Source organism: Gracilinanus agilis, chromosome 2, assembly GCF_016433145.1.
Source record: "Gracilinanus agilis isolate LMUSP501 chromosome 2, AgileGrace, whole genome shotgun sequence".
NCBI classification, from domain to species: domain Eukaryota; kingdom Metazoa; phylum Chordata; class Mammalia; order Didelphimorphia; family Didelphidae; genus Gracilinanus; species Gracilinanus agilis.
The window spans coordinates 586,841,778-586,863,562 of record NC_058131.1 but is presented as its reverse complement, the minus strand read 5'-3'; the positions used below and the strand labels follow the sequence as shown (position 1 = coordinate 586,863,562).

General features: G+C 37.7%; 1 protein-coding gene across 1 annotated transcript in view; it reads right to left on the bottom strand.

The window, feature by feature from the left end:
- Window positions 1–3,632, bottom strand: part of IGF1R (insulin like growth factor 1 receptor) — a 383,498-nt gene extending 379,866 nt beyond the window's left edge. Inside the window, exons 1-2 of the mRNA XM_044665422.1 lie at window positions 3,083–3,632; window positions 2,104–2,631 (exon numbers count right to left, since the gene is read on the bottom strand). Of these exons, the coding sequence (XP_044521357.1) occupies window positions 2,104–2,197 (94 nt within the window). The 5' untranslated portion in view covers window positions 2,198–2,631; window positions 3,083–3,632. The remainder of the gene's footprint in view (window positions 1–2,103; window positions 2,632–3,082) is intronic.
- Window positions 3,633–21,785: the final 18,153 nt, after the last annotated feature.

Sequence of the window (21,785 nt, the reverse complement as noted above, 5' to 3'; positions counted from 1 at the left end):
AATTTACTATAATACCACCGGGTTGTTTTTTGGTTTTTTTTTAAAGGGATCCCCGCCCCCAACTGTTTCCAAAGTGCAAGGAAACTCTCATTCCTTTCTCTCCACCCCCCTCCCCCATTCACCCAGACAAGACCAAAACAAAGTATATCAGATTACTAGTGATAGCGTTTGTAGAGATATATTGCTTATTAACGATGTACAAAGGAAGTGCTACAATAATAACCAACCCAAAAGGGGGAGGGGGGGAATTGGTTCAAAACAAACACAGAGGGGGCGCGCTCAGGGCTTTAAACACACACACATGTTGTCCTGTTTTTTTAAATAGCGTATAAACTGGGTGTCTAGGTGCACCTCTCAATGCTGAGATAGATTTCGCATGCACGTGTGTAACGTGCATCTACACACCCACAAATACACAGACGGAGACCTCGCATTCTTTCTCCGCCTTTCTAACCCCACAGCCTTTTAAAAAAAAGAGAGATGGGAAGAGGCAAAGGGAGGATAGGAGGTAGGAAGGGAGAAGCTACGGCTCCAGCGGCCGAGCTTGGGGGAACCCCACACCAAAAGGCGCTAGCTCGTGGGCCCTAGGTTACGGCGTGGATTGGTCTTTCCTGCAGCGTTGCTCTGGGCCCCGCCACTTCCTTGGGCACCGAGGGGGTGGGGTGGGGGAGGCCGGGGGAAGGGGAGCATGGAACGACGCAGAAAAACAATTCCATCTTAGAGACGCCGAAAACATGGGCAGAGCTTTTTTTTTTTTTTTTTTCAATTGTGAGCAACAAAGGCAGATTCCGGGAAAGCAAACGCTGGATTAAAAGGAGATGGGGGGGGGGGGGCAGAAAAGAGGAGGATTATATAATTATTTTTAATAAAAGAAATGTAAATATCGTCCCGGCATGGGGGGCAACTATTTGTGGGATTAAACATAGAGGAAGACAGTGGGAGACCACGTTTTCACAACGCATTCAGGGAGAACCCACCCACCGTCTAAACTCCCTCCTCCTCCCTTCCTCCTTGAGAGAGAGAGAGAGAGAGAGAGAAAAAAAAAAAAAAAAAGGATGTTTTGAAACGTGTCCTGGAGCTGCAGCACCTCATTTCTAGGGCAGATAGTCCAAGTGTTCTAACTTATCATTTCTAATACCATTCTAATGGTTTGTTTACATTTAAGGACTCTTTTCCCCAGCCACCTACACTCCTCCACCACCCCCAGGCCATCCAAGCCACCCCCCTGCCTCCAGGCATCCCGCCTGCCGCCACAATACACAGTGGAAGACAGTGGCCTTTTCCCATTTGCACAGCCCAACCCAGCAAGGGGGTTTCTCTAAATAAAGTGGGGAGGGGGAGTGTGGGGAGCCGCCTTCTGTTCCGGGCTAACTGTCAGTGCATATATGCTCCCCTAAGAAAGGAAACTCCCCCCCGCCCTTGTAAAGTGGTCCCAAATGGAATGTAATCAACCACAACAAACAGGCTGGCACACAGCTTCAGTGTGTTTCCGGGGAAGCGGGGTATTGCTTTTTAATCAAATGGCTAGGAAAACAAGAAGCCCACAGCCAGCTTCAAGTGTCCCCCACCCCACCCCAGACAACTGGGGGGCGGGGTAGCGTTAGTTCTAAGCCAGGGAGCAGGTACTTCTGGAAAAGAAAAGTGGCCTTTGACTGTTGTTTACAATCCCCTGGGTACAAGTTCGAACCTTCCAAGAATGGGAACTTTTAGCTAAGCTAAGTAGACAAACTTGATACAAATGTTAATTACCAAATTGAAACGAGCGAGTGTTTGGGTTTTGTTTTGGGGAGAGAAACAAAAAGTAAAGCTATTTCATTGGAAGGAAAGTGCTTAACCTGGCTCTCGGGGGTTGGGGGGGAGAGCCACCGCCTCCCCCAACCCACCCAACTTGCTCCTCCCTCCCCCACTCAACACCCCCCCACACACACACCCCACAGCACCAAATTAAGCGAAAAAAGAAACCAGCCATGAACTCTAGTTTCTAAATAGGCTTAAAGATGCAAATTCTTGAGCCGAAAAATAGGACAGCAGTCCCTTAAACTAAAAGTTACCGCAGTGCAAAAGACATACTTCACAGTAGAAACATTGATGAGAGATACTCACTTTCTCCATTTGTTGGCCAAAGGCAAAGTGTAGAAAAGAGAAACAGAAGCCCCCAAAGTGAGGTCGGGGACCCTCTTCCGGCGCCAGACTTCATTCCTTTTATTTAGGACGAAATTCCCCTTTCTCCAAAAACAAGGGGGGAAGGGGGGGGAGTCCGAAACTCACACTGCCGCCCCCACACCCCCTCCAGAAACAAGGGAGAAAAAAAAACAATCCAGAAGAGAAAACAGATCCTTCGAAAACTGTAATTTAAAAAAAAATTATTTCTTTCCTCGTGGTGGGTCGATGTGTTGTCGATGCTGTGGCAGTCGATGCAGACACACACTCCCCAAACAACGCTATTTCGATGCTTTAGATATGTAGGTATTTGTGGTGTTTGCTACAGAAAAGGTAACAAACCTGCCTCAGCGCTGGCTGCAGTGATACAATGGACACAGAAGTAGCAAACATGAAGCACATTGAGGCTGGCAGTCTGCATCTTCAACCTCCATTTTCAAACACACACAGAAAGGCAGTAGGGGAAAAAAACTGCAAAGAAAGGGAAAAAAAAATCCAAATCAATCCTTGCAAGGAAAAACAAGCCCAACCAAAAATAGAGGGAAAGGCTTCCAAACGCCGCAAAGTATCCACGTCGGAATGATGCGACGCAGTTTTAAATATCCCCCAAAGTCCAGGTTGCTGAAGAGGCTGAAAATGGGTAAAAATGCGGAATAAAAATGAATGAAGAGGCTTCCCCCTCCTCCTCCTCCACTCCTTTCCCTCCTCCTCTCTCACTGCTGCTGCTACAGGCGCCTTCCAAAAAATCCAGGACACACACAAAGCCCCAGCAGCAACACTGAAGCTGTTCAGCACTCCTGCTGCTCCGGGGCTGGGGCTCCGCGTTGCATCCCCTCTCGCGGCGGCTGCTTTCCCATAGCAAACGTTTGTAACTCCCTTTTTGCACACACACACATACACATACACACACACCGCCCCCCACCTTCCTCTCTCCGGAACGTGGGGGGATCCGGTTTGCTGAAGGTCAAAGCCGAAGAGGTGTTGTAAGGGTTTGTAATTCCTCTGGAAAGGGGTGTGGAAGGAGAAAGGTGGAGGGGCGGGGAGAGGGGGGGGGTGAGAAACGAGCGGGATAAGAGGGTCTGGCAAGGATTTTACTAAATTGCTGTTGCAAAGGGGGCAGTTTCGCTTGCAGCTTTTGCTCTCCCTCTCCCTCTCTCTCACCCTCTCTCTCTCTCTCTCTCTAGTTCGCCTAGTGCGCTCTTCTGCTTGCTTTTTTTTTTTTTTTTTTTTTTTTTTTTTTGCTCAGCGGAGTTAATGCTGGTAAACAAGAGCCTCAGCTTCGCTTTGCCGCTGCTGCTGCTGCCACACACTGGGGGCTCGCGCACGCGCTCCCGAAAGCACGCACACACACACATACACACACATACTAGCAGCAGCAACAGCAGCAGCAGCGCGCGGCGGGCCCCAGCCCAGACAGGCGTGCGCCAAAAGATGGAGCCTGGGATTCCCGGGAACGTTCGGAACGGAGCCGCAGCGTGAGCCTGTAGTCTGCAAAAAGCTGACTACACACGCACCCCTTCTCTTCCGTCCCCTCCCCCCTCCCCCCACCCTAATACAGACACACGCACACACCCTCCCCTCCGACTTGCTTCCAAAAACAATGCCCCAGCTTCATTTCTCATTGAGATGGAAGGTTCTATATTATACATACATATATGTAATATATATTTATATGCATTTTTCCGTGGGGAGGGGAGGCAGAGAAGAAAACTGAGAGGTTCCCTAAAAAAACAACTGCAACTGGAAAGCGCATTCCCCCCCCCCCCCATTTCTTGAAAATTCTTATTGTTTCTTGCAGCTGTTGCAAAAAAAAAAAAAAATGCATGCCGCATTTTTTCGCAGCGTGCTTAAAGAACTCAATGTGTAGGGAGGGGGTGGGTGGTGCGGGTAGAGCGTGGACTACACCTTGAAAAAAAGGAAAGCCCCGCCGTCTTAGCCTGGCCCTCCTTTAAGACATTTTTGAGGGACGAATGGAAATGTTATGGTTTTAGGAAGCCAGAGTTTCGACTCCTAACGTAGGGAGGAGTGTGCGGAGGGAGGCGGGGGCTGGGGCGGGGGGCCGCCGAAGGGGGGAGCTCAGAGCCGAGGATGTGAAGAACGGAGTTTGATTCCTTGCTGCCTGCCCAAGAGACTAAGAGGGGGGGTGGAGAGAGCCAAGAAAGGCAGGAGAGAGACATCCACATACGCCCTAGGGAGTCGTTTCCACGTCGGCCGCTAGAGGGCATTGGAAGGCGCCAGGAAATTGTTTGCAGCCCCAATAACATTGCCTTCGGGTAGAGGAAACGCGGTGGCCGTGATGAAAGCAAGATTTTCAAAATAGCCGCTGACCGTGTCTTCCCCAAATGCCTCTCCGAACCCGAGGCAACGAATCTAAAGCTCGGGCGTGTTTATTTTATAAGAAGCTTTGTTCCTGTGTTCTGGGATCACCACGCGGGGATGCTGGGGGGCGGGGATGAGTTGGGAGATGCAACTGTTTCCATTGCTTGTGATCTTCACTAGAGATATTTGAGGAAGCTACCTTGAATTTATTTGGGATCCTTTAACTCTTGACGGGGAGATTTACCTTTTTACCAAGCTCTGGTAGATAGTGTCAATCTGGTGGAATTATCAAAGGGTAATAGTGAGGTTTTATTGGCCAGTTTTTTTATCTGATTGCACACACTGATAATAGGTGGCTTTTGCTTTGTCCCCTTATGGTTCTTAGAACACTGGAGCTGAGTTTGGAAATAAATTTATTTTCACCTGTTCTGGTTCCTTCCTCCTGCCTTTTCAAAACCTACCAGTCCCTTTTCCCTTCCATGCATTTCCAGATAATCAACAATTTTCTGATTTGTAAATGCCAGCTAAATGATATGGAAACCAAATCCAACCCACACCATTGTCATCTACCATTTTAAACAGCCAGGTTGACTGCTAACCAGAGGGTATTTTACTGAGCTTGTTCAGAGCAGAAAGGCTACCAGCAAAGAAATGAATTTTTGACAAATACCTGAAATGGTAACAATTCAGGCAGAAGAGGTGAACCCTAAATTAGTGGATTAATTAATATGAAATCTGTGCTTTGGAAGTTGTATGATTTTCATGATTCAGATTAATGGATGCCAATAATAAATTTTAAAGTAGATTACATAAAACAAAAAAAAGAGGTAAATATAGGTCTGAAAGAAATGGTTTGTTTCATAAACAGGGGTGTTCTCTGATAATAGGAAAGATCAATCTACCAAAGAAAATTTATAAGAAATTATAAGTTTATTTTATCATTATAGAAGATATAGGAAATGTCATTATTACAATAGTGCTCTCATTTCTTATAAGTGATTTTAAAAAGTAATACCTAAGTGCAAAACAAAAAACTCTTGAAAATTAAACTTTACATTTTTTTATTCTTTAATTTCTGTATTCTTTCCATCTTGAAAAATTTGACAAATTAATTAGTAAATTTTATAGAAGGAAAATAAGTTTTTCCACGTTAGAGTTTTTTTCCTACTTTCATGAGAAACTTGTTTGAAATTGTGGTAAACTCTCCTGAAAGACAGATAATTCTTTTTAGGAGGTGCCTAGTGTTCAACAAGGAATAAAATACTTTGAAATCTTTAAAAGAGTGCTAACATTCACATTAACTTCAAAATGAAGAATTGAGCATGAGTAATTAAAATAAATTCTACAAAATTGTAATTATTCAGTTTGCCTATCATTTTATTTTATATGACATTTAAGAAATATTAATTAAAATGAATAATGAATAATCATATTAAATCCTAATTTTATTTTTCAGAGATATCTTTCTTTCAAAAATAAGGTAGGAAGTAAAACCTAAAGTTGGAACTTACAAGTTAAAGTTGCTAATGAAAATGTAATTTTTTAATCCTGTGAAATAAAAATTTGCCATGCAAATTAACTTTTTGGGGTCATCTCTGTGGACCAGAGGAATATGAAGCAAGCATAAGAAGTGTATAAAATTTAAGAGTTTTCAATAAATAACTTTTTAAAAAGTTTTTAAGCACCTATGTAACCTTTAAAAATGAAAACTCAGTAACATGTATAATTATTTTACTCATGGAGAGTGTATGTTAATTCTGACATGTTTAGAGGGAAAAATTTTAAATATAAGGTTTGACATTAGAATGAAAATTGGTCATGTGGACAAAAAAAATAGTGTGCAGCTTTCTTCATTGACCACACAAGAAATATCCAAGTGAGATCACTGTTTAAGTACTAAGGAAGCAATTCATGTCAGAAGAAATCATTCTTTCATGTTTGTTTTCCATGCACCCCTTTGCAGCAATTCCCTCACAATTAAAGTAGTAATACATAACATCTTGTTTGCTTTTAGTATTTTGTCCAGTGCCTCTAAAATTTATTTTGGAAGAGTATTATGTCCCTGTTTGCTTTTTATAAATCTGGTTACTTTAATGCTTAATAAATCTCCCAGACCACAACTAGGTAATCCATACAAAGTGAAAATACAGTAAGGTTCATAAAGGATGAAAAGTCAAATCTATACAATCTCCTTTAAAATAAACCTCCTCCCTTCTAACATCAACTATCCAGACTCTTAGTTATGCATATATCAAAGATCCACCAACTGTTCAAGAGCTGAAACAACAATATATGCTTAATCAGAACCAAATACTAAAAAACTCAAATCAGAACCATATCCCCAAACAGACATTCCAGAGGAACAGTATGTGCACATATCATATTCAATTTAAGACAAAAACAAAAGCATGGAACTAAAAATGTCAAGGAGTGTTATATGATCTTTCTATAGGTCTTAAATTAATTAAACAGCATAACCATGAACTAAATAATTTTGAAATATAGCAGCATTTTAATTGAAATGCCTTATAACAATGTAGGCTATTAATGAGACTGGCAATAATCCTAGAACCTAACTGTAGCATAATTTGCTGGAGAGTAGAATTTAGTGATACAAGATAAAGTTATCTACAATCCCTTTCTAAAGGAGTTATTTATTGAAGTCTCAGAAGAATGTATAAGGTGGTTTTAGACTTAAAGTAATCCTCAACATGGAGGATAGCTTCTTAGGTTCATATCCTCCTCGTTTGTCTTCAGCATTAGAGAATAGCAAGAGCTTTCTCTACCTCTACCTCCACATTCTCTCAATTGGCAACATTCACGATGAGGAGAAAGTTTTTTCTTCTAGCACAATCTTTGGTCATATACCATGACACTTCCTAACCAACATCAAAACAAAACATGAAAAGATTGACCAATTCCATTTCCAACAATTCTCCTATATGGGGTATATGTAGGAGTGATGCCCTGGAGAATCACAGGAGTGACACACCCCCAGGTATAACATTACAACTTCATATTTTCAGAGTCTGGAAAAGGGTGTTCTTTAGTCCACATGCATAGACCCAGAAACTTTTTCTCTCCTGTTTTATATGAATCCATACTCTACCTGAAGAGACAGAGCTTCTTGGGCAACCTAGATTGGAAGTGAGAGATTATATTATATTTTTAAGCTTTATTTTTCTTTAAGATCACAAATTTTGAGTTGGGAAGAATAGCTTTCTGAATAGATATTTCTCCTTCACACACACACACACACACACACACACACACACACACACACACACACACACACACACCGTAAAAATCTGAAAGCAATAAAGAATTCAAAATTTATTTTTTCTTTACTCTTGAAATATATTACAGTGGTATATCATGTTAAATAATAGGTATGCTCTTGGAAAGTTGTTGTTAGATTCCATCAGAATGTGAGCTCCTTAAGTGTAGTCTTTTGCCTCTTTTTATTTCCCTAGCACATCCTAGAGCATAGTGGGAGCTTAATATATGCTTATCTACCGATGGACAAGTAAAAAAATCCATGTTCTCTTTGGCTTCTATTATAATTTTAGAAATGCCTTAAAAGTATATAATTAAGACACCTGGGTTCAAATCACAAGTTTTCTAGTAGCTATGTAAGTAACCTTTAGCAAATCATTTTACCTCCCTTTGCCTTGGTTTCCTTTTCTGTAAAATTAAGGAGTTGTATTTGTCCTAAAATGTTATGATCTTCATTTCTGGTTGATCTTTAATTGATAACACCTTAACTTTAAGCTTCTTTGCCCTTTCTTTACCAAGTAATGAGAGGTTTATTAATTATCACACTTACAAAGGCCTTACTAGAAAAATTCTAAGACCAAACTGTGGATGAAGAGTAATGTCCTATAAAAGCCTATGAGCAGAGTCAGTTGGACAAAAAGAGAAGGAAGGAAAGAGGTGGTATAGGTGGAGAGGCAGGTAGAAAGAGAAATGGTTTTGGGGTCAGAGGCTCCAAGTTTAAATAGTGGCTTTGCCACTTTCTATAAGACGTTGGGCAAGTCCCTTAATATCATTTTAAAGATAACTGATTCATAGAAGGTGTTAGTAAACCTCTAAGGTACTTTCCAACCTCAAATCTGAGATTTCAAGGAAAACTTCCTACCCAAAAGCATATTTTCCAATAATGCCTGAAACAAAATTTTTATAAATGATTCCTCACATTTAATGAACTCTCTCTTTGTTTCTCTCTGTCTGTCTCTCTCCTAATGTCAAGAAGTAATACATTAAGTCTTTAACACTTCAGAAGAATGAATTTATTGGATCACTTTCTGAAAGATAAAGGAAACTAGGCATATGAAAAATATATTGGGAACCAGTGAAAAAGTAGGAAAAAGTTGAAGAGGTAGGAAATGCATTTTGCCTACAGATACCCCTGCAGGTGGGGTATGTTAAAAACTAATGCAGCTGTAGGCTGAGGAGAGACATAACTCATTTTAAAAGCAAAAGTTATTACAGAATGTTGAAATGTCATTACCAGGGTTTGGGAAGAAATTATGAAGCTTTTGTTCTATGTACAACATTCTTTGCTTTTCTGAGCTGGTGGCAAAGGTGGGTCAGAATTTTGGGAGTGAGGAAAAGTTATATAAAAATATTAGTCAAGTGTGTGACCACCATAGGGACTAGATGCTGCTCTATATTACTAGTGATTCTGGCCACAGATGAGGTTTTCTTTCTGCTCCTGATGGGAAAGGGGAAGGAGCAAGGATTCTTCCCCCCATAAGAACAAGTGGAAAGAGTAAGTCTCTCCAAGTGCCTATTGCTACAGACACAAAAGAGGTTCAATGGAAAAGTTTCCAGGGGTGACATAGCCAAGGGAAAGACAAAGAAAATAATTATAGCCAGGCCAACGTGGAATAGATGTACACACATTCTTTTTCTCATTAGAGGACCAGCCTATGAGGAAAAGGGAATATGGAGAGTGGGAAATCCTTATGATGGGTAATAATTCCAGGAAAGATGTGTTGCTTCAAGAATAAAGATAGAAAGTTTCTCCAGCAGTCAAAATGTTGGTATTTGCATTAAATACATTATAGTCTTCAATTAAGTTTTCCCCCCCTAGCATTTAAAAGAGGTAATAAAAATAGCAGAGCAAAACTATAATCTAAGTGGGAGTTTTGGGGAAAAAAAGCTTATTTTACATGTTTTACCTTTTCTTATTGCTATCGAAGAACTCAAATAAAGCATCATCATTAGAATGTAATTTATCGATTAATTATATATTGTATTGCATTGTTATCTGATTATTTCCAATACTTTCCAATATTTCTTGTCTTCCCAGCTACATAGTAAGTTTCCCTTTTCTCTGTCCCCCCCAATTTTAAAAATAATTTTTTGGATACCCACAGAGCTGAAACATATTAGGTACTGAATAAATATTTGTTACCTTATCAAAGAATGTCTGCAGCAAAATAGGATGTTTTGAGAGCACTTACACATATTGTAACCATTCACCCACCTACCCAGGGTGAGTTGGAGTTGAGGGTTTAAATTGTTTTAATAGTTCTGAGGGTAGGCTGGTAAGACTTGTTTTCAGACTATTTACATTTTGGTATATATTTGAAGGGCTGGGTGACACTAGGAAAAAACAATTATATTTCTATCATTGGTCTTGCCTAACTTAGGACAGTTTACCAAAGCAAAAAGAAAACTCAAATTCGGATTAATGGGTAGAGGTCATCTTGTTATAAATTTATTTAAAAGAAATAATTTTACTGAAAACAAACTAAATGTCTCCAAGTAAAGAAATGTTTTAAGTTGTGGTATGTGAATGTAATCAAATACTTAATGCAGTTAAGAATAACAATTTAAATATTTTTAAAACCTAAAGAGCTCTTTATGAAAGGGAACAATACAAAGAAAGCTGACCTGAAAAAATGAAGTACATGAAGTCTATAAGTGAAAGGGAGAAAAAAAAGTGGGGGAAATGAAGGGATGCATCCAGTCAGAGGAGAGTGATGAAAACTTAGTGGGAATGACTGAGCAAATGCTATTATACTTGATGCATTGAAGTTAATTTAAATGTAAAATGCTAAGCAAACTTAGCTGATTGTATTGATATTCAATGAAAAAATTTTAATAAAACATTGTAAAAGTGTATAAAGAAATAGTTTTGTTAAACTATATAAATAACTCCAGGTAACAAAGTGTTGTAAAGGAGAGGTGCTGCTTTTTAATGGCTGGCTTAAGAATAATTTCTAATAAGCATGCTATATGTTTGTATATAAATGGATGTTCCTGAAGTTTCCAGTTATAGGCATTTTGAAATAGAAGAAAATTTAGTTTAACCTCTAATTTTAGTTATGAAATTATTTTAGTTGTGAAAGTGATTAAATGACCCACCCCAATTTACAAAGCTTACCTTGCAGTTTTGAAAATGGTTTGTATTCTTAAATACAGTAAGTGTTTGCCTTGTCATGTACTTAATTTGCTTAGAAAAAGAGTTTAACATTTATCAGAGAAAACTTCACTACCGTCCATTCTGAATCACCAGAGATTCTGGATTGGTACAATGTGTGTTAATAAAGTTTTACTGTCATTTAAGACTCCATTGAGTGCTTTTTGTGGGGAGGAGTGGAGACAAATCTCAATTTACCTGTTTTTAAAAATGACAATACAAACTACTTTTTAACAGCAACAACAACAAAATACCATACCTTCGTATAGTACTTTATCATTTTTAAAACAAAAAATGATATAAAAGCACATACATATCATTTTATTCTCATAGCCCATAAGATTTGAAACACATTAAGGTCGTTATTATATTTTTAGCTATATTATTATTATTATATTTTCTTATATATGCATGATCTATCTGGGCCATGAATTAGCAGTATCATTATTACAAGAAAATTCTTTGCCATTATTTTCTGTTCTATTTGTATATTCAACTCTAGTATAAAATCTAATTTTACCTGAAGATAAACTACATCAGATTTATTTCCCTTTCTTTTTGAATAATATTCTAAATTGCATGTGATTTTAGATTGTACAATTAGGTTATAGAACTTAGAAAAGTTAGAACCAGAAAAGGTGTAAAGATAGCTGTTTCCCTACCCTTCCCTTCTTATATAATACTATTTATAGAACATTCTGTATGTACATAGGAGTTTTCCAATAGACACAAAGGGAAGTGCCCTGCCCTGAAAAACTTGGTCCAAATTTACTTCTTTTGCTAGTTTAATGTGGAAAAGATTCCTATGGAACAAAGCAGAGGTTAAACGCTTGGATCTTTTGTGGATAGCTTGAACTCAAGAGAAAACAAGGAATACATTTTTAAAACCCATGACTTTATTTCTGCATGTAAGGCAAGAGCAATGAATCCCACTTGTCTGACAAGTTACCTAAAAGTTCCTAAACTAAACAGGATTGAATTTCAAACCAAATTTAAAGTGTGCTATTTTCTTTTTTAATTGTTTAAACCTAGGACATGTATAAGTAATAAGTGAAAAGAGTTGGAATTACCTACAACTGAAAACCTAGTTTATCTGAATGTCAGAAAGAGAAAGAGGCACTAGGGAAATGCCTCATTCTGGCCAATGATATTATTATCCTAGAAGTGATTTTAAAAGGAACAGTGAACCCCGAAAAGAGTAACTGATAAGTAAATTCCTGAACTTTTTGCCCTGAAAAATTTAATACATGGGAAACAAACAGGAAAAATGGGTAAATGAAATTTCATTTCATACTGGGTAAATGAAAATTACTAATGGTTGAAAACAACTGGGGGAAAAAAAGCAGATTATTTTCCCACAAAATACAGAATGTGCTCGTGAAAGACATTTTGAAGCTTGCTATTAAGGGCTATTTAAAAACTCTGAAATTGGCATTGATACTAACTTCATTTTCCTCTTCCCTCCCCATAGTCATCAGAATAACCAAATATCAATGAAATTACATGGCAATAAATATTAGAATTAACATCTGAGAGAAGGAAATTACTTCTAAGGTCAGAATAATTTAGAAGAGATGACATAGATCCTACAAAAATGGAACTTTTAGATATTCTCTTATATTAGGCATTTCAATGGAGTCAAGTCTAATATGAAGCACTTTGAGGGTAAAAGTTATTTTAAGAATGTCATAAAGAGTCATATTTTTGTTATATATAAGAAATATTTTAGATTATCTTCCTTCTGATGATACTTTAATAGCATAAAACATACTTTTCTAGAAAAAATGAACACCTTCTATTAAGGAGTTCAAAATGTATTTGTTGGATGCTTGTATATGGAAAAGTCCCACCAGACTGTTAGCGAGATGAATATTTAATCTTTTGGTTTTTTTACTAGCTTGTAGAAGTATATCAAATAGCAATAACCTACATTAAAATACTGTTGCTTCAAGAAATTTCAGAAAAAAGTCTTTTCTTCCATTTTTGAAAGTAGGATTTAAAAAAGAGAGTGCTATGATTTTGCTGTTTTTTTCAGATGTTCAGCAATTTTAAAATGTTAACTATACCCTTTAATACAAATACTGATTTAAGATGAGACTTCTTTTAAAGATAATAACAACCATGCCTTTTTATATTTTAGTGATTTCTAAACTGGCAACGTATGTTCCTACATTACTTTTTATAATTAGTATTTTTAATCACTGTTACAGAATACAGCCTACTATTGCAGACCATTAGAGATTTTAGCATATTTGGTAGTGCCAACGGCATGATTTCTGTGCACTTTGACCATGTAAGAAGGACCACAAAGTTATAGCTTATAGTCTAATATGCCAGTTGAGTATGAACCACTAAATTAGGGATTCCTTGATGTCCACAAACCCCCTGATCTTGGATAGAGATCAAAAGATCTATGAGCTTGGGAAAAATTACATTTAAATTTTAATTTAACCTTTGTAATCCTACATCTTATTTTATGTATTTAAAAACTTTACTCTGAGAAGGAGTAAATATGCTTCATCAGACTGCCAAAGGGGTCCATAATCCAGAAAAGGGTTTAAGAACTATATTAGATAGTCTTAAGGAAGACTTGTATGGTCAAAGATGACCTTTATTGGAGGAATCATTATACAATCTCAACTATGAAAACGTATAAAGAAGGAAGTCATTAATCTAGGCAAATAGTTCTCAAACTTTTTTAGTTTTTAGAACAATTCAGTTGAACAAAAAACCCAACTCCATCTACTGGTATTCATGGATCAGAAAGCCACAGAGCCATGATATATCAGAAATATCAATATCTAAAGTCTAACTTCAGTGGTTGTGGATACTTTCTCTACCCTTTTCAAATCACAACTCCTCTCTAACTCAGTAAATAGTCTATGAGGGTTGCTCTGTCTGAAAAATTCAGCTACCTCTTACCTGTATGACCTTAGACAAGTCACTTAACCTCATTGGGTCTCTGTTACCTCATTTGTAAAGTGAAGGGTTCAGACTAGATAAATTTGTAGGTTTTTTCTAGCTCTAAATCTTCTCTGCTAAATGAAACATGAGGGCAAGTTGGTGGCACAGTGAATAGAGTACATGTAGTCAAAAGGACCTGAGTTCAAACCTAACCTCAGACACACCAGCCTTGAGATTCTGGACAAGCCATTTAACCCAGTTTGCCTCAGTTTCCTCATCTATAAAATAAACTGGAGAAGAAAATGGCAAACCACTACAGTATCTTTGCCAAGAAAACTCCAATGGGGTCACAAATTGTTGGACACAAATGAAATGGTTCAATAACAATAAACAAAACTGATTCATCCTGCTGAGAACCAGGAGAAGGCCCTCTCCACCCTTAGCTGGTCTAATCCTTGTATGGTTTTGTTGGAAGCCTTTTCAACAGCTGCCAATGAAGCTTTGATCAGACTCTGATCAGCTCTTAGTAACCTCCAGTTACCAGGACAGCTGGGAATCAGACTTCAATAGAGTTAAAGAAATTACCTGGTCAATCAAAATAAAATGCAGAGCTGTTTGGACATAGGCAGGGGTCATCCTATTCTTTTTGCCTGTGAAACAGTCCTCTTCTTCCCTTAAATTTTGCATTCTGAGGTTTAGGGTTGTTGTTGATAATTTATAAATAATGTACTACTGTTCCCTTAGCAACTTCCTATTAATCTCTTCAAAAAACAAACAAACCTGTATTGTATATTTTAAAAAGGGTATTCATTTTATTAAGATTCTTAAAGCTTTTAAATGGTTTCACACATACTCCTACACTCTAAGTCCAATAGAATTTCTCCCTGAAGTATTTTTGTGAGATGCCTAAACATAGCACCTGCACTGGAAGCTTGTGGTGGCCATGGTCATTGAAGAAGTTCTCTATATGGAGCCTGAGCTCCTTCAAGGCCTGCCTTCTACATTTTGAATATTGTTTCATATTCTTTGCTCTAGGTACGACTAAGTAGATAAGCCACATCTAGTTCTGGTACTGAGAGAACAGATTTTCTCTGCAATGAAATTTTGGAGGGGAAAATTCTTCCTGGTAGACTAGGGCTCCTAATGATGCTGCTAAAACTAATTCAGGTGAATTGAATTGCCCAAGGGTCTAGAGCCAGTGACAGACTGAAAGAGAAATGTAAGGCATCTCCTAAATGTGGAATATCCCATCTTTTGCACAAAATATCCAAATGGATATTTATTCCACCATGTTATTCTGACTTAATGACAGAGAAATGGAAGAAAATCTGAAAGTGAAAGACTTTGAGATATTAATGATGCACTAGAAGAGTGGTTCTCAAAGTATGGCTTAGGGACCCACTGGGAATCCCTGATCCTTTTTAGGGACTCTATCAAGTCAAAACTAAGATGTCTACATTTCTAATATGGCATATATTGATGGATATAACCCATATAAATAAAAACTCTTTAGGAATGTTTAATAATTTTTAAGGGTCCAAAGGGGTCATGCAACCAAAAAATCTGAGAATCACTGAATTAGAATGCCCCTGAGGGCAAGAACTGTCATGCATTTAATTCCCAGCATTTAGGAAAGTACCTTGCTCATAGCCATTAGTAAATGCTTTGCCTCTCTATCTATATGTCAATATCATCATCATCTATCCATATAGCTAATAGCCATATCACACTACCTAGCCCAAAGAAATTGTTTATGAATTAAATAATGAATCATTTATTATGTATGCTTAACCTTAGAGTTTCACTTCACTGCTACATTTCATTCCATTAGAAAAAATAATCTTAGACATTTAGAACTAAAACAGACCTTTTCTTTATATAGAGATTTTTTTTTTGGAGCTAATTCTACACAGTAGTATATTCTTTTTTCTTTAGAAGTTATTAATATATTTTGTTTTTTACATTGCTTTCATTTCCAAAAATATCTGTCCTTCCTCTCCCCTGAAAGCCATCCTTTGCAACAGAATAAAAAAAAGAGAGAGGAGTAGCTTGGCAAAACTAACCATCACATCTATCATATCTGATAATATATACAATGTTCCACACCCATGGTTCTCCCTCCTCCTTCCCCCCCCCCCCCCCACTTCTACAAAGAACGGATGTTGATGTACTTAGAAAAGATTTTTTACAAAATTCAGTATTCATTTAATAATCATTTTCTAAGCATCTACTAAAAGTGACTGTACTATATTGTATTAGGTGTTAAAGAGATATAATCCTTCAACATTTTTTGAGTATATAGCTCTGTACTCAGGAGAAAAGAAGGAATGTAAAAGAAACATAAGATTATTCTTCAGGAGCTTACAGTCTATCTGGAGGGAAGTAACTGCTAATGAAAAAGAATCCAAGAATAAATGCTAAGTTGTGTGAAAAGGAAAAAATGAACAAATGAAAGAAAGCACCTTTATTAAGCACATACTATGTGCATACTATAGTACTGTGCCTAGGGAACTGGGGGACTAAAAATACACAGGTAGGATAGTCTCTGCCTTCAAAGAGTTTACATTCTCATTGGGGGATACAACACTTATGGGGGACTGATAGGTAGGGAAAGAAATGTCTAGAGAATCAAAGGGGTGGTGGATTGATACAAAGGACAGCAAATTGGCCAGTCTTTCCAGGAACAATCATACTATGATATTATTTATTTCCTGTGAAGAGTTGAAAAGGAGTGGAAAGAGGAAAGCTGCACATTAGCAGTAAGAAGATAGCAAGATGGCTAGGGTGGAGAACTGGACTGGATGTAAAACATGGTTTCATCTGATGGTGATGAGCTTAGATGCAGTGGGCTAATTGAGTTTGTACTCATTTACCAATCAGCTTGGTTTCTGGCAGTGGTTCAAAGCCTTAGCATATTAGCTCCCCCAGGGATAAAAGGGATTTAAAAAAATTTTTTTTTTACCAATTTGATCTACTGGGGAAGTATAGGGAGAGAGGTAAGCCATAGTTTTTAAGAGAAGAGAGAGACCTAGTTCAGCTAGAATCTATGGGGAAGTCTTTTAGGGTAGGTGGATGTTGGGAAGAATTTAGAAATGAAATGAATTCAGGGGTTCAGAATGAGGGATGGGAGAAGGGAAAGAGAGTCCTAAATGGACTTCTCCCTGCTCTGGTAGTTCTTTCAAGGCTTCAAAAAATGTGACTTGGTCGAAATTGGAAAGCATTTGGAAAAACCAGAAATCCCATCTAGATGTTGTCATAATAATTATCATTCTTTATGGAAAGTTTAGATGCTTATGAGTCAGACTATTTAAGTGAATGGAACAATATGAATTTCCCTCCTGTAAGAGTTCTTTTTGGTCAGAGAAAGTAATAAAGAAGCCACATGGCCCCTTTTTTATCTCTACCAGACCAAACAGCATGAGAGAAAGAACTATAAAAGACAAATGTAAAGGAAAAATACAGTCAGAAGAACAGTTCATATCATCTAATCTCAGAGCTGAAAGGAAACTCTAAAGATTATCTCTTCCAACTCCCTAATCTTACAGTTGGAAACTGAGGTGGATGAAGACAAAATGACTTGTTCAAGGCCACAGAGCTGCTTAGGGCAACGCCAGGTTCCTAAAGTCCACGGTTTCTCTTATTACAATTTATTAATGTATGATAACCCTGGAGCCCCTTGATCCACAGGACCCACATGTCAATGAGACTAGCTTATAACATCTTTTGGTTATTTCAGGGACTAAATTAATTCACTGAGAAGATGTTTAATACTGATGCTAACATATGGATCTGCTATAAGAAATGGAAAGGCATTTTCATATTTTTAGACTTCCGTGTTACATGGAGACATAGTGAGAGGGATTGAGTCTGAAAAATGTCAAAAGAATTTCATCATCTTTGTTGCCATTATTGAAGCCTTTTGAAATCTGCAATTTGAGTTAAATATTTACTAAATACCTACTATGTACAAAGAATTATGTTTAACACAATTACTAGGACAAAGTCAATTGGGCCATTCCCTACAGCACTCACTAATATATGGATTTGGGGGTACTTCTTTACCATAATACCTCTCAGGATCTCATAATTCATACTTGTGGGTGCTATGTAACATGACTGCCCCACTCCATTATCCCTGCCTACTTGTATTTCTGAAATCCCTCTCCATGGGTGTGTACAACTTCTATTCACCTACCTTGGACAAAATATGTTAAATTGAAGTGAACTTAGAACAGAGAAAAACCCAGCTCTGTAAAATAGGTCCATCTTTCTTATCCAGTGGAGAAATAGGTTCATAGACTTCCTGCCGACTAGAAATTTGATATACAGACAGCACCAATAATCACTTTTGTCACCTGATTGGGGAAATAAATAGTACGTTGCTTGGATTCATATCATGATACTTGACCTGATTGGAGTTGGTTTTATAAATCCTTCCCATGCTCCTGCCATTATTCAAATGCCCTGTGTGCAAGACTTCCTAATTATGGCTCTTGCGTTAGATATTAAGGATACAAAGAAATATATGCCACTGAATGCTCTTGAGTAATTTATAATATAATTAGGGGGAAGGCTATGATAAGTATGATATTAAGGGGAATGTGATAAGAGCAAAGGAAAGGTACAGACAAAATACTAAGAGAAACCTGAGCAGGCAGAGATCACTTTCCAGTGGGGTGGGGATAAAAATGGAAGGGGGACATCAGGGAAGGATTGGATGAGAAGTTGGAATCAGAACTAGGCTTTGAAGAAGGGGAGAAACTTTACCAAAGGAAGATGGAAAGAGCTTGGAAAATGGCATTCTTGTTATAGAAGACACTGAATGAAGTCAGAGACAGGAAAGATAGGAATAAGAATAGGAGACAAAATGAAGCAGTAAATGACTATACTCAAAACTTTGTTGTTAACAGTTTAATGTTACCTTGGGAAAGGGTCTCTAATGGTAGATCCTATGGATCCAGGCTTGGCTCTGTGCTATTCAACAATTTTTTCAGTGACTTTGATAAGGGCAGAGATCTCATGTTAAGCAAAATTGTAGAGAACACAAAGCTGGAAGGAGTAGGTAGTACTTCGGATGATGATTATGAAAATGCAAATAATACTACCTAGGATGCTGTGCAGAATTAAATAATACACAATTTGATAGTTGTAAATGTAAAATCATATGCTTTTTTTTCCTGTCACCTTTATACAGACAAGATAGGGAAGGCATAATTACACAGAAGTTTGTTTGAAAAGAATTTGGAATTTTTCATAGACTGCAAGCTGAATGAATTAGCATTATGATAAAACAATGAAAAAAGAAACTAATTAATATCATCTTACACTGTGTTAAGAGAAGCATAGTTTCTAGGAAAAATGAGATGCTAGTCCTACTATACCCTGATCAGACCAGATGTTGAGTGTTGTGTTCATTTCTAAGTGCCACTATTTAAAGGCATCGATATGCTGGAGAGTTTTTAGCATCTAGAGCAGTGAAGAAAAGTTTACTTCCATGCCATATGATAATCAGTTTAAAGAACTGGGGGTGCTTATCCTGGAGAAGAGAAGATTCAAGAGGAATATAACAGGCTTCCAGTATTTGAAGAGCTATTCTAAGGAAGGATTAAATTTGTTGGGTTTTTTTTTGTGGCCTCAAAGTTCAGAAATAGGAGGAAAGTTTGAAAGTTATAAAGAGAAACTTGGGCTTGATAGCAGAAAGACCCAAATAATAATTAGAGCTCTTCCAAAGTGGAATAGGCTGCCCCAGGTACTAGTGTATCCCTTGTTTGGAGATTTTCAAGTAGAGACTGTATGATAACTTTGGTGGGGAGGGTGGCTATTGCAGGAAGAATCCCTTCTCATATATAGAATGGACCAAATTGCTGCAGTCATCTCTAAAACTCTGCGATTCCAAGATCAACCCACTTTGATATGAAAATGAAATATATAAAAGGAAGTAATATGAGACAATGCTGAGAAGACTGATTTGAACCAGATTGCAGAAGGATTTAAAGGATAAAATCAGTATATACTTTATTCCAGATGCAAAGGGTAGTTGATGGAAGTCTTTAAGAAGAAGGACCACACCTTTGTATGGAGTTACATTGTTAATAGTACTTGGGCATTGTGGGGTGAGATTGATTGGAGGGGAGACAGGCTAAGGGTAGGAAGACCAGTTAGGAAACAATTACTACATTCCAGGCTAGAGGTAATAAGGACTTGAACTAAGGTGATTTCATTATTCTAGATTTCTAAACTATGAAGAGTAGGGAGTTAACCTGAACTCTTACTTGTCAAATTTCTGCTATTCCAAAAATATGGTATGAAAAAGCTTCAGAAGGAATATTTTTGCTTCCTGCATATCCTGAAATCTGTTTACTGGTGCTCTATGGTTAGAATGACATTAAAAACTTTTAAATCCCAGAAACATTGGAAGTACTTTTCTTTCCTATTTCAGTAGTCTGTTTAAAATATCAGTTCTCTCTTAGAAAAATGTGAAAGTTTTTTCTTGTTCCTATAAATGTAAAACTGTCTTTGGTAATCAAATACTTGGCAAATATATAAGAGGGAAATCTGGAAAATAGAGACATACTATGGTATTCTAAAATGTTTTTTAAAAATTGTTCCCTTTCAAGAGGCACTAAAATGATGATTTATAATGGACATTACAACCAATAATACAGTTGTAAGCACCTGAAAATTAGGAATTAAAGAGTACTGCAAAATATTGTTAATATGACTATTTGGATCTTTCTAAGAAATAGTGTTATTCCTGTAAACCTGAGCAGGCGTGGCATTTCTGACTGTCTCCCTTTACAACCAAAAAGCTATAAATAAGTGTCTGGGAAGCATTTGAGCATTTCAAAGCATCACATTGTTGCTAACACAAATGTGTGATCAGAGCTGTTGACTTCACTAAATGTTTCTTCTTTGAATTTTCTTCTTCATCTTCATATTTGGAAGCAGCATAATGTGGTTGAAGGAATATTGGCCTTTAAGTCATCAGAAACACGAGTGAGTGTCCCGGCTTTGGCCCTAATTAGCTCAGGGTCCACGGGGAAGACATTTTACTTAAGTGAAATTAAGTTTCTTCTGTAAAATGGGGATTAAAAATATCTTTACTGTCTACTTCCCAGTTTGGTTGAGAGAAAAGCACTTTTTCCATTGTAACACCCTTTATAAGTATTTTGATATCAACAAACATTTGATCACGTCCACTATGGAAGTTGCTGCAGTTACAGATGGGTCCAAGACAGGCCCTTTACCTCCTCTGTTGGTTTTATAATCTAGCTGAGAAGACAGGATGTCAGGCGATGAATACAACAGTAGTTCATAGAAAGAAGTAATCATTCAGAATAAGTTAGCATTGTGATATGGTAGAGAGATGCGTGCACATGGGCATGCACACACACACACACACACACACACACACACACACACACAGGGTTAATGTGATCTTAGACCGTATTGAGAGAACCAGAGGCATAGCCTTCACACTCAAGGGGGGCGATAACGCTGTTATACTTTGCCCTGGCTACATCACATTTGGCATTTTGTGTTCAATTCTGAGTCCCACGCTTTAGGGAGGGCATTCTTAAGATGGAGGAGTTGAAATGAGGATGCCCAAAGTGGTGAAGATGATATCAAATGAGTATCTGTTGAAGAAACAAGATGTTCAGCTTAAAGGGGAGAGGACTTAGGGAGATCTTAAAGTATTTAAAGGACTAGTTTATTTATTTATTTGTAAATTTTTATTTTTTAGAAAAATTTTTCCATGGTTACATGATTCATGTTCTTGCTCTCTCTCCCCCTAACCCCCACCCCCATAGCCAACATGCATTTACACTGGCTTCTTCCTGTGTCATCCATCAAGACCTATTTCCACATTATTGATAATTGTTCTAGGGTGGTCATTTAGAGTCTACATTCTAATTGTGTCTGTATCAACCCATGTGTTCAAACAGTTGTTTTTCTTCTGTTTCCACTCTTG